Source organism: Anthonomus grandis, chromosome 11 (genome assembly GCF_022605725.1).
Source record: "Anthonomus grandis grandis chromosome 11, icAntGran1.3, whole genome shotgun sequence".
NCBI classification, from domain to species: Eukaryota; Metazoa; Arthropoda; class Insecta; order Coleoptera; family Curculionidae; genus Anthonomus; species Anthonomus grandis.
Window position 1 is genome coordinate 10,805,542 of NC_065556.1, and position 14,284 is coordinate 10,819,825.

Below are 14,284 nucleotides of genomic sequence, written 5' to 3' on the forward strand. Positions count from 1 at the left end.
CAAAAAGTGTACAATATACATATAATATAGCTCTAGGTGGAATAACATGGGCCAGTTTGGAAAGAGCATTTACCACAATAGTATCGATAAAACAGTCAGGTCCGTCACATTCTTTCTATGCGCCAAGCTTTCCAAGCCTCTAGTTATCTCTCGATCTCCTATAAAGCGTATAGCCCTCTTCTATATGAAGTCAAGCAGTTTCAATGTGTGTGCAGAGCTCGTTATGTGACAGCAATATTGAGCCATGTAAAGGCTCAAAAAAAGAAATCTGCTGAGGTGTATAAGGCCTTTTTGACACCAGTATACTTTCAGAAAAACTGTTAATTGCACTATTGTAAAACTGTAAAATGAAAATACTTTTAAACATGCCAATAGCTCGATTTGCTTCTTCAATTCCTAATTTGCATCGCATCATTATATTGAAGAGATATGCACACTACAATATAATCAAACAAATAATATACCATACATTTTTTAGCTTGTTTCATTTTAATAAAATAGCAAAAATGTTGTAAATAAACAAAAAATGCATAAAAAACAATTGTTTACCAGAACACCAATGTAAGTGAGTGTATGGGTCTATTTTGAGTTAAACTGGTTACCAAAAATTTATTTTATTGGAATTTATTTATAAAACCATTGTTCGTCAAAACTTAGGGGTAGGAATAAAACACTATTAGTTTAGTGCGACGTTTCGCTGGTTTAATTCTAGCTTCCTCAGGCACTGAAATAAAGACATTGATTTACATAACAAAATAGGGAGACATCCCTTTTATTTTATTAAAATTATTTTTATTAAAATAGGCAAGAATTACAGCCTTTGTGGTACAAATATAAATAGAAAAAAGACAACGCAGTTAAAAGATTAAAAACTAAAGAGAACTACGAGATTATAACTTAAAAAATGAGTATCTTTTTGACAATATGGCCAAAAGTAATGCTCCACATTTTTGTGTCTTTATTCCTATTAAATTAGTTTGGCGTAAATTAAAAAAAAACAGCTTCAAAAGTGCTATACATCAGCAACATTAAGTGCGGTAGCTATTGACATAATACGCCAAGCTATTGTAGAATTCGGAAACGATGTATCGAAAAATTGGATAGAACACGTAATGTAAAACAGAAAATGAATATATGGTTTAACCACCCACACCCCTGACGATGACCATTTCAGTACTGAAGAGAGTTCTTTAGAATATTAAATATTAATAAATATATATGAAAGTGCTTTATATTAATATAATAGGTGATATTTTAAACCACATTGTATTTTAAATTACCCTTCATATCTGGAAAATAATCTCTATCTTAAAAATACCTGATTATTTGGATTTCTGAGCTAAAATATTGTATAACGTTAAAACCATAAGCCATGTAAGCTTTACAATAATACATTTTTATAACATCAATTATAAACTTGTTAAACCAAAAACAGATCTAAAACTAATAAAAATTTCAGATCAAAGCATTCCAAATTAAGTTTTCTAGTAAAACTATTATAAAAAAACTGAATTGAAAGTATTAAGATTTTTTTAATATATTATCCAGCCGCTTTATAACAACGGCATAGCACGCCTCTGACGGCGGCAAAATTCAATATATTTTTTTGTAGTCGCTTAATATTTGGCTCCTTCAAGTAAGAATATAAGGACTATATAGTATTATACCATAACGTTATACTGAGCTTGGAGGAATGTTTGGTAAGAGCTGATTACTTTTGAGCTTGAGCATGGCGCATTCAATTCGTGGAATTATTAACTCAACAGTATTTATCTACCTCATGCGTATCAAACCATGTTTTTTTCTAAATATATTATATGTCATAATATAACTTATTCCTGCGCTATTTTAAGATAATCTAAATATTAAAATATGAGAGGCATGTTTTTTGCAGAGCATGGACATTGATCTGCTATTCATGACCGATGTCGACGCACCCCTGCATCGGCCGTATGTTTTTGCAAATCTTTTTTGAAGATAATTAAAACTGGCCTCGGTCTATCGGTCTTTTCGTCGGCACTCTTACATCGTTTTTATCATCATTCAAGTGAAAATAAAACGACTATACCAACAATATTACATTTCAATCGACGATCAATAAGCATGCCGAAAGTTTTGGATCCTACCAGCCAATACAGTTTGTTTAAATTCCTGAACCAATTTTCAAATCATTCATTTCCTATGTCAAAAAACTTACATTAACATGAAATGCATTTTCATCGCCTATATTGATAGGTCTGAATAATTCTAACAAGTTTGGCGGTGTTTTTTGTTTGTGTTCTAAAGTTAGAAATTTCATATTGGAAAATAACGGGGCGTAATATTTAAATTTAGGAAAGTTTATAAACTTTTTCCATTTTATCACCCTTTATTATCGAAGCGCTTTTATACACTATGTACTTAATCTTTGAGTTTCCATGTAAAATGCACTATGGTATACAGAAAGTAAATTACCCACGTAATTTAAACATGCATATAATTTCCGCAGCCATCCAGATATCTAATTTTGAGAACACTCTCCAAACAAGATGTTTTACTGGGGCAATTTAATTGTAATCTATGTATATTTGCTGCCATATTCAATATGGTTCCAATCTATTAGTTTTAGTATTATGAATTACTTATTTTTCTTACGGTTTTTTTTTTAAACATATAACTTCTAATTTATGTTTATTTGAATATTTTAGTATAATTTAGTTGTCAATAGTTTAGTTTTTTTTTTGAGAATATTTTATTTTAATTTGGATATACTCATAAACTCTAAATTCTCTGCTTTGCCAGTGCCCCTATAGGCAATATCCAGCTGACTATGGTATCAGCCTTTGATAATAATTATGAAAAATGTTTCGAGAAAACAATTTTTTGTTAGATCTGCAACTATGTTAATTTTTTTATGAAGGGCTGTTTATATCAAATAGTCCTATATCTAAACAAAACTTTCTAATAATTGCTTGTTATATTTCTTATTAATATTTAGGTTAATAACTAAAAAATTATGTTTTTAGAACAAATTGCTGCAAAATATTTTTTAAATAGGTCTTAGACGAAGTACACTTCGCAATTTTTTTTTTAATTACTTTTTTATTGAATTACTAATTTTCCTTTAGTGCGCTCTACTCATTCTCTTTTTTAGGAAGAATGGATATGTATAGATAGATGGATAAGCAAAGATGATAAACAACAGTAAATATTAAAGAAGTTATTTACCTACTTATAGCGGTTTGAATCCCTATTATTGCTGCTGTAACTTTTTATTTTAACAATTATCCCATCTTAATTCTTTTTATTCGTTTTTAGGTTTTTTATTTCTAGAAGCAAATACATGAAATGAAATTTTTAGAAAAAGAAACGTTGATTAATCGGAAATGAATTAGACTGAATGATTTTCCTGCCATTGCTTTACTATTAACGCTATCAAACTATTTCATTGTGGTACATGTTAACTTCAATAAAAAATAGAAGATCCCACATAAGGCTTCTATGCATGCGAATTTTGATACTGCAATATGTATAACAACTACTGTAATATTCTCATATAGTTTTGGATAAAATAATAAATTAATTATTTAAAGTATATAAATTAATAAGTAAATATAAAAGAAAGAATTGGATTTTCTTAGATGTGTTAATATGCCGTTTAAAAAGTTAAAAAAACTTTTTCTCTGCCTAAGTATTTCAAATTCATACAGTTAAAGTGAGTTACAAATTCTAAATGTATATAGGTGATACCTATTCTTACTCAAAATAAATTGGTTCTGTGAATTTGGCTACTTCTACATTAATTTTCATTTGCATAGTTCAAGTCTCAAAAACTGTCTGAAAATGTAAAATATTACTTTAAATTTCTCCTACACATCATTTTTTTCTAAATAAAACATGTGTTTTAAATAAACCATATTCTTTAAATTTTGACCTAACTTTGGGTGGATCTCCACGGCTAGTTTCTTTCATTAAAAGTATTAGGATACATCATTTTTGCTGCATTTAAAATATTTTTATGATGGCACAAAATGTTAAACCCTTCTTTATCGTTATAATGGCAATCCAAGCTATTCGACGATATTAATATAAGATTAACTAGTCAACGTTAAATAGGAACAACAACAAATACAATTACTATCCTAAAACACTTTTAAGCCTTAATCGGCCCTTTGTGCATTTCTGTTGAGAATAATGCAGCTGGGCTTCGCTCATCATGTGGTACAGCATTCTATTGCGTATTAAGAAAAGAGCAGAACAATCACATTGACTGCATAAGAAAATGTCCTACAACTATTTTGTAGTCTTTTGTTATAATTTTAAAGAATTTTCGGATTTTTTTCCATACTTCTTCCCTAGTATTGATTGTGTCTCTATAAATAATTGATTCCATGTATCCCCTTATAAAGAGGGCTAAAATTAGCGCTTCGGGGCGGCCCAAGCATTTTGCTCCCACGCTGATCCAGTGGTTAGGATATTTTTGATCGAGATATTCCCTGACAGGTCTTGGAAAGTAAACAAGGGCACAATTGTACATGAAAATCATCCGTATCCATAATTGCAATGGGAAATTTTTCAGAAGCTCCGTCAGCTTATTTCGTAAAAAATCTAAATAGAATTTTCCGTTTGGATGGTAACTGTGTTGGTTTTCAATGTATTATATTCAAATAATTATCAATTCCACATTAATATATTACTATGCACACATATAATTATCAATTACAAATTCCACGTCAAACATTTATTTTGAAAGTGACGCTCTATTTTCAAATGAGAGTTTTAAGGTTTATTTCTAAAATTGAAAACTCCTCTTCTAGTGAAACTCGTTTCGTCACTGAACAAAATTTTATTCAAGAGAAATGAATCGGCAATTTGCTGGTTGTGAGAGAAACGAGCGAATTGAAGTCTCTTCAGCAGGTTGGGTAAATTTTAAACAATAGTAAAAGGATAACTTTTAGGAAGGAAACGTGGTATGATGAGCTATACTACCGCTCAAAAGTATTTGCCCACCATGTATTGTTTTTAATATTTTAAATTAGATACAAAAATCTTATCTTTATACCTATATTTAGATGGTATCTCTTTTGTAAATTGCATATATGCTTAAACAGCATACCTATCAACTATGGTTCGTTGAAAAACACTGAGTATTTAAAAATAGTCTTGCAAATAACAAACAAAGTGGTGAAAATATGCACTTCTTCTAAAAACTAATCTCTATACAGCTCGGTTCCGATGAAATTTGAAACATTTAAAGGTGTTTAGTTTTTAAGAATTGATTTTGTGTAACATTGGTAAATAATTTCGCTTGCTTATTGACGATTGTCGCCGTTTCTTTGCTGATTTTTCAACATTCTTTAAAACGGCTAAAACAAAAGAGTTATCGGTAGAAACAAAAGGTATTATCATTGGACTTCATATGGCTGGAAAGACTAACCCTCAAATTTCGACGGATTTCGGAATTCTAAGGCGGACTGTCGATTATATTGTTAGGAAATTCACCAGAGAAGGGACTATTAGCAACAAAACTCGATCGGGAAGGCCAAAGGCAACAAGTTCAAAAGAGGATTTAAATATTATAATTACAAGCAAACGCAATAGACGCCTTACCGTCCCTGAAATCGCAGCAAAACTCAACAAGGAACGTAAAAAAGCGGTCAGTGTTTCGACGTTTAGCTATATTAAAACCGCTACTAAAGGATGTTAATAAGAAGAAAAGACTTGAGTGGGCCCAATCACACAAAGAGTGGACCATTGATGACTGGAAGAAAGTTCTCTGGAGTGACGAGTCGAAATTCGAGGTTTTTGGAACGAAGAGGCGAGTTTTTGTTTGCCGTTATGCCAATGAAAGGGTCTCTGAGAACTGTACGGTGGCCTCAGTTAAACATGGTGGTCGTTCGGTGGTTGTGTGGGGTTGTTTTGGAGGATTTGCAGTGGGCGATCTAATTAGAATAGAGGGAATTCTTCGAAAAGAGGGTTACAAAACAATTTTAAGTGACAATGTACTTCCTTCTGGTACTCGAATAATTGAGGAAAACTTCATCTTTTAACATGACAATGACCCGAGGCACACGTCGAAATTGTGCAAGCAATATTTAGGTTAATTACAAAGGCAACATCTTCTGAAAGTTATGGTATGACCCCACAATCACCGGACCTTAATACTATCGAATTACTGTGGGATGAACTGGATAGACAAGTCCGAAAATCATCCCCACATAAAAAAAAGACTTGTGGAGGATTATTCAAGAAGAGTGGCACAAGATACCTCAGAAAACTTTGGACAAATTAATTAGAAGACTACCGAAACTCTGTGAAGCTGTTATTAAAAATCGAGGCGGACTTGAATCTAAAATTTGATTTCTAAATTTAATTAATTGAAAAATGTATTGTTTATATTCATTTTGTTATGAATAAACCGATTCATAAGAATAACTAATGGGTTTATTTTTAGTTATACCTTTAAAAAAATCATAGGTGGGCAATTACTTTTGAGCGGTAGTGTATGCGTCTAATAGTGATTCCCGGATTTTCAACAATACAAAATAGAATTTCTTACTCTTGCCCGTGTGTGATAGCTTTTGGTTACCCTCCTAAATTTTATGAAGGAGAAAACCAACAGCTTTCTCCAAGTCCATCAAATAAGCCTTTGAAAGTTTTGAAATTAGGATGGTAATTTTATTACACATATTTCGTTTTGCATTTCAGAGTTTAGAAAAAGTTTTATCGTGGCATTACATTAAAAGGTAATTTTTACTTAGAGTCTTTCTAAGAGCTCTAGTGGTTCTAATCAAGCAGCACATTTTTTTTGAGTTGGTTTTTATTAAACTTTACTATAAAAATATTGCAAAGTTACACGTACATTTTAAAGCCACGGTTCTGATAATGCAGGATAGGTGCCACTACTTGTTAGGATTAGTTTCTATTAGGACTACTCAGCTTTGTATGTTTTTTTTAAAATAATTTAGCCCTTAATAAATGAAAAACTGAATATTTCTAGAAAAAATACAAATCGTCGTAAGTAACATAAATTTTTCATTTAGGCCACATTAAAAATTAATGATTCAATTATCTGGAAAACGGTCGCTTTGAGCTTTGACTGGACAAAAATATACCTTTTTAGAGTGATATTAATTGAAAAGCTGAGATTTTCATAAAAAACTGATATACCTTAAGGCACAAAAAATTTTCCCGCGGGTCGCTGACTGCCGCTGGCTACGCCCTTTAGGATGTACACAAAAATTACTATTGAGTTTGAATTTTTCGCTCCTAAAAGTTCCCTTCTACCAAATTTTGTGCTGATATGCTATTTTTTGAAGGAATTATTAAAACATAATAAAAATTTAAATTTTAACACCTCGTAACTATCTTGGTTATTATCGATTCTCGAACAAGAAGAATTTCGTCAAATCGTAATATTTTTGAGCGAACTATATACTGTTGATCTGTATCCCCAAATTTATGAGACATCTTGTATATATTTTTATTAATAAATTAATATTATTTTTAAAATTTTTAAATACCTATTTGCTAGGTTCCGATAGTAGATGTAGTATTGCTAAAAGCTGCTCTACTGCACCAAGCAAAGACAAGATATTTAGAGAACTGAGCTAAGCATATTATGGTGCGAAAACGCATATATTATTCTATCTAACATACCTAATTCAAAATAAAGAAGCAAACTAAAAAGTATATAGAAGATTAAAGTAATAAGGAATTTATCAGCAGAAACTGTTTGTATTTAGTCCATAACTGCTTATCAGGAATAGAGGCAAGATCAGCGAACAGATCATTGTAATATTTAACAGCAAAATATTAAAACTCTATGAAACGTAGCTGTTCGGTGAAAAAACATAGACAACTCGGAGCTATTTAGTACAATCCTATTATGGCGTGCATTTCTGAATATAAGGTGGCCCTTAAGGGAAAACGATATTGATGGATAGCTTATAACCTTTAATGAAAAATTCCAAAATTTTAACATCCTTCAATTATCCATTTTTAAGCATTTTATTGACTCATCAAAACCATACATATATGACCATACATGACATATATAACCATACATAATGACAATAATTGAAGCTACTAAGTACGAGAGGTTTACATAATTTTTTTCTGAGCTTGCACTTAAAAATGATTTAGCAGTACATAATTTTTTTAATATGCATTTGAAACAAAGTTTTAGATGTTCTTTAAAATGTGAATTATTATCTGTTTTTTTGCTGTTTACTTCTATTTTTTCTTAAAAATGTACGTGTTTTTTATTCAGTTAAAGTTAGGTATAGTATATTGTTATGAAAATGTAGATCTTAAGTAATTTTTGGCCAAAAATAAGCTGGAAAAATTACATCTGGAAAAATCTTAACATAATTTTTTTTAAGTCTAACATAGATAGACAGATCGAAATATTGATAATCATATCGTTGATTAAAAAATACCTTTTTTTCAATCAACGCTTATGTATTTTTCGACTCAAAAAATACCTTGTACTGCGCTTATTAAATTACACTACTATTTTTTTGAGAAATAAACAAAACTATCAACATTTCTAAAAATATAAAAAAATTTTCCCTATTATTTTCTTCTGTTTAGACTATAACTTATGGGATATTAATATGCCTGTATCTTTCTTATTTATTAATAATTTTTTTTTAGTAATATAAAAACATTAAATAGAATAATATACACTACCGCTCAAAAGTATTTGCCCACATATGACTGTTTTAAAGTTATAACTAAAAATATTAAACCCATCAGTTATTCTTATGAAACGGTTTATTTATAATAAATTGAATATAAACAATACATTTTTCAATTAAATTTAAGAAAATTAAATTTTGGATTCATTTACATGTCCGCCTCGATTTTTAATAACAGCTTCACAGAGTTTCGGTAGTCTTCTAATTAATTTGTCCAATGTTTTCTGAGGTATCTTGTGCCACTCTTCTTGGATGATCCTCCATAAGTCTTCTTTTGATGTGGGGCATGACTTTCGAAATTGTCTATCCAGTTCATCCGACAGTAATTCGATAGGATTGAGGTCCGGTGATTGTGGGGGCCATACCATAACTTTCGGAATATGTTGCCTTTGTAATTGACCCAAATATTGCTTGCACAATTTCGACGTGTACTTGGGCTCATTGTCATGTTGAAAGATGAACTTTTCCCCAATTATTCGAGTACCAGAATGAAGTACATTGTCACTTAAAATTGTTTCGTAACCCTCTTTTTAAAGAATATCCTACATTCTAATTAGATCGCCCACTGCAGATCCTCCGAAACAACCCCACACCATCACGGAACCACCACCGTGTTTAACTGAGGCAACCGTACAGTTCTCAGCGACCCTTCGTTCAACTCACGTTCAACTCGCCTCTTCGTTCCAAAAACTCGAATTTCTACTCGTCACTCCAGAGAACTTTCTTCCAGTCATCAATGGTCCCTTCTTTGTGTGATTGGACCCACTCAAGTCTTTTCTTGTTATTAACATCCTTTAGTAGCGGTTTTGGTACAGCTAAACGTCCTTTAAGACCAGCATTATAAATGCCGTTGTACTGTTGAAATATTGACCGCTTTTTTACGCTCCTTGTTGATTTTTGCTGTGATTTCAGGGGCGGTAAGGAGTCTATTGCGTTAACTTGCTGTTGCTTGTAACTATAATATTTAAATCCTCCTTTGAACTTGTTGCCTTTGGCCCTCCCGATCGAGGTTTGTTGCTAATAGTACCTTTTCTGGTGAATTTCTTAACATTATAATCGACAGTCCGCCTTGGAATTCCCAAATCCGTCGAAATTTGATGGTTAGTCTTTCCAGCCTTATGAAGTCCAATAATAATACCTTTTGTTTCTACCGATAACACTTTTGTTTTAGCCATTTTAAGGAATGTTGAAAAACCAGCAAAAAAAAACGGTGATAATCGTCAATAAGCAAGCGAAATTATTTACCAATGTTACACAAAATCAATTCTTAAAAACTAAATACCTTTATATGATTCAAATTTCATCGGAAACGAGCTGTAAACAGATTAGTTTTTTAGAAGAAGTGCATATTTTCACTACATTGTTTGTTATTTGCAAGACTATTTTTAAATACTCAATGTTTTTCAACGAACCATAGTTGATAGGTATGATGTTTAACCATATATGCAATTTACAAAAGAGATACAATCTATATATAGGTATAAAGATCAGATTTTTGTATCTAATTTAAAATATTAAATAGAATATATAGTGGGCAAATACTTTTGAGCGGAAGTATATATATTAGAGGTAAAACGAAACATCAAGCATATTATGTTTTTTGCTTTTATAAAAGTCAATTATTTTTATTTATTACTTACTATTTTCCTTCATTTGTCTTCCGATATGATTACGTCTGTAGTTTCTGTCTTTCCCATCTAGGCGATACGTTTTTTTAAAGTAAGCAAAACAAATGAGTCACACCCGACGACCCTCTTCATGCCGTGCAGTGCGTGCCTTTATTCTGCTTTTCGTATCTAGCGAGTACGGTTTTAAATCGATTAGTGCGAGCTCGCGTTCAAAAAATGCCGCGTAAAAGAGATTCGGAAAAAAGTGTCAAAAAGCGGGAATTAAGTGATATTTTGGAGGAATTAGACGGGATGAGGAAAAGATTGAAAGAGGCTCTCTCCTCACCTACCCCAAGTAAGTACTTTAGATCTATGTTATTAATAAAAAAAAAAAATTAAAAAAAAAATAAAAAAAAAATTAAAAAAAAAAAAAATAAAAAAAAAAATTTTTTTTTTACCCCATAATCAGTAATTTTATTATGCCAATAAATGGTGAGTGGGCTTAGGGCCTAATTTTGTTCATTTCATTACGGCATTACAGGTAAAGATAACAATATTATATTTTGGTTTACCATTTTGCCGAGGGCAAACTCTAATCTTCTTTTGATATTTTGCCGAGGGCAACAAATTTTAGTCTTTAAATTAGGCCAAGGGCCAAAAATTGGCATTATTATTATTTTATTTTGTCTTTTTGTACCAAGGGTATAAAAACGACAGGTTATGTAATCACATCCCTATTTACGCATTTCCGCCGGGGTGGATACCTTATTAAATTAATCATTGAAAGTGGCACACTCAGTACACAATCTAAATTATGCGTCTAATAATCAAAAATAAAATAAACACATTTGAGAGATCTGTTCTGTTTATATTAACACCATTAAAGTTTTTATTATGGGTTTATACATAAGACGCAATTAATATGGTGTGACGGGCCTCTCTCTTGGTCAGCAGTTCTTATAACCGAGGGTAATTAAGGATGTTGAAAGTTAAAAGGTTACAAATAAATTATATTTTGTTCTGTAAATTTTCTTTTGGGGTCTCTCTATTTATGTAAATGTAAGATAAAATTGGCAAGGCCATTCAACACTACAACTAATAATGATAATCTAAAATAAACATTATCATTATATTAATGTTGTCTTAAGAAGATCCTCTATTCCAGGTTCTTCTGGAGAGGAGGAAGAAATAGTGTTTGTTAACGTGGGTGACACTAAGACAGAAGATAATACCGATTTTTACATGAACGACAACGCAGATGATGAACCACCTACCTACCTCGAGGAGGAAAATGGTGATCCTATTTTGGAGGATGAATTTAAGCCGTTGGGAGCCAAACCTCCTATGGATGATGCAAAACTGGGTGCTGAATTACATAACGAAATAGTAATAAGATGGCAGTCATATTTAGTAAAAGGAGTAAGCTTGGAAGAACGTAAGAAAATTATTGAAAAGTACGATTTTCCGGCAAACTGTCAGCAATTACTACCTCCAAAAGTCAATGAAGAAATTTTGGCCTGCCTTCCTGATACAACAAACAAACATGACAGGCTCCTAAAATCCCTACAATATCAGTTGGGGCATGGATTAAGTGCAATAGGAAAAGTAATGGACCTGTTATTAAAAGAGAAAAATACAGAAAACCTGACTTGTTTAGCAGATGGTGCACAACTTTTCGCAAACGTACATAATGCCATTTCGGTGTTACGCAAACAAAAGATTGCACCATTTTTAAATTCTGAGGCACAAGCCGTGGCCCTATCCTCTTCCATTGATGATAAACTGTTTGGTTCTAATTTTGAAGAAACTCTAAAAGCTAAACAAAACTTAAAGAAAGCATCTATTGAGATCAAAAAGAAACAATTCTCAGGTCCACTTGCTCCCAAAGCCTCAACATCGGGCCTCTCGACCTTTAACCTACCCAAACCTATTCAAACAACTACCAGACGCTTCCAAACAAATACAAATTCAATGAATTTAAACTACCAGCGCGGAGTATTCAGATCCAGGATGAAAGGGAGGGGAACACGTATGGCAACAACGAGAAGACCGTAACAGACCAACCCTTACCGCAAAAACTAAACTTGGTAAATACAAATATTAAATATGCGGGTCGCTTGCGAAACTATTTACCGGTTTGGGAAGACTTAACTGATGACAGATTCGTACTTCAATACATAAACGGAATTCAAATAAAATTTGTTCAAGAACCTATTCCTGTAAAAATTACATCTAAATTTGCATTAGGTACAAAAACATGTATTCAAAAACATATTACGAAACTAGAAAATATCGGTGCAATTTCAAAATGTGCATACAACAAAAACAAATTCCTGTCAACATTTTTTCTTGCCCCCAAACCAAATAATAAACAACGATTCATTCTGAATTTAAAGAATCTTAATTTCTACATTCATGCACCACATTTTAAGCTCGAGGACAAAAGAACGATAGCAAAACTTCTCTTAAAAGATTGTTTTGTAACTAAGATAGATCTAAAAGATGCATATTTCCTTCTTTCTATTCACAAATCCTCTAGAAAATACTTAAGATTTATTTTTAATAATCAACGATATGAATTTAATTGTTTACCATTTGGGTTAAACATCGCGCCTTATATTTTTACAAAAATTATGAAACAGGTAGTTAAGTTTTTACGACTAAAGGGTTTAGTGTTAGTAATTTATTTAGATGATATTCTTATAATAAATAAAAACAAAAACACATGTTTACATGACACTAACATAACGATACAGCTGTTAAAAAAATTGGGATTTATTATTAATTTACAAAAGAGTCAATTAACTCCTGTTCAAAGTTTAACCTTTTTAGGATTTTTATACAACACAATAAATATGACTATTTCACTACCGGATGAGAAACGTAAATCTATAAAAAAATTACTATTACATGTCAAGAAAAAACTGACAATAAAAATTCGTGGTTTTGCAAAATTGTTAGGTACTTTAATAGCTGCTTCTCCTGCAATACCTTTTAGTCAACATCACCTAAAAATGTTAGAAAGAGAAAAATTTATGGCCCTTAAACTTAAAAATTATAGTAATTATATGGCCATCACCTCAAAAATTAAAAAGGAACTCTTATGGTTCCAAAATAATTTAGATCATTGTGAACACATAAAGAGTCTAAAATTTAGTTTAGAAATATTTAGCGATGCTTCTTCTAGCGGCTGGGGTGCGTTTTGTAGCGAAGGAAAGTGCCATGGGTTCTGGAGACCAAGTGAATGTTCATTTCACATTAATTATCTTGAAATTAAAGCTGCGCTTTATGGTATTCAATCATTTTGCAAACAATTAAGAAATATAAAAGTCCTATTACGCGTTGATAACAAAACTGCTATTGCCTGTATAAACCGAGGAGGCAGTGTAAAATTTGGTACCCTTAATGAAATTACTCAAGAGCTATGGAATTGGTGTGAAGCGAATCGAATTAAAGTTTTTGCATCATACATAGCATCATCAGAGAATAAAGACGCCGACCTAGAATCTAGAAGTCTAGCTATAGAAACAGAATATGAATTAAATAATCAAATTTTTCAAAAACTAATTCATAAATGGGGTACACCGGAGATAGATCTCTTCGCAACCAAATTAAATACTAAATGCAAAAAATATATATCTTGGTTCCCAGATCCCAATTGTTTAGCAGTTGATGCCTTTACGGTTCCTTGGAATAGTTACTTTTATGCATTTCCCCCTTTTTCTCTGATAACAAGGGCATTAGAGAAAATAATAGAAGAAAAAGCTTGTGGTATATTAGTGGTACCTGACTGGCCGACCCAGCCTTGGTATCCACTCTTTTTTAAAATACTTCAAGAAAAACCGTTGGTTTTTGGTCCTGACAAATACTTACTCTCTCTCCTTTTAGACAACAGCATCCGCTATGCAAGGAGATTTCCCTGGTGGCAGGGAAGTTATACGGAGGGCTCTTATGAAAAGAAGCGTTTCCGAAGCGGCTATCCGGATCATGATTTCC

General features: G+C 31.8%; 2 protein-coding genes across 3 annotated transcripts in view; both read left to right on the forward strand.

The window, feature by feature from the left end:
• Positions 1-14,284, forward strand: part of LOC126742300 (slit homolog 1 protein) — a 651,615-nt gene that overhangs the window by 14,060 nt on the left and 623,271 nt on the right. The window lies entirely within an intron of this gene.
• LOC126742461 (uncharacterized) lies at positions 10,487-12,204 on the forward strand. Its single transcript, XM_050449106.1, has 3 exons — positions 10,487-10,643; positions 11,454-12,072; positions 12,159-12,204. The coding sequence occupies exons 1-3, from the start codon at positions 10,526-10,528 to the stop codon at positions 12,202-12,204; spliced, it is 783 nt and encodes a 260-aa protein (XP_050305063.1). The 5' UTR covers positions 10,487-10,525.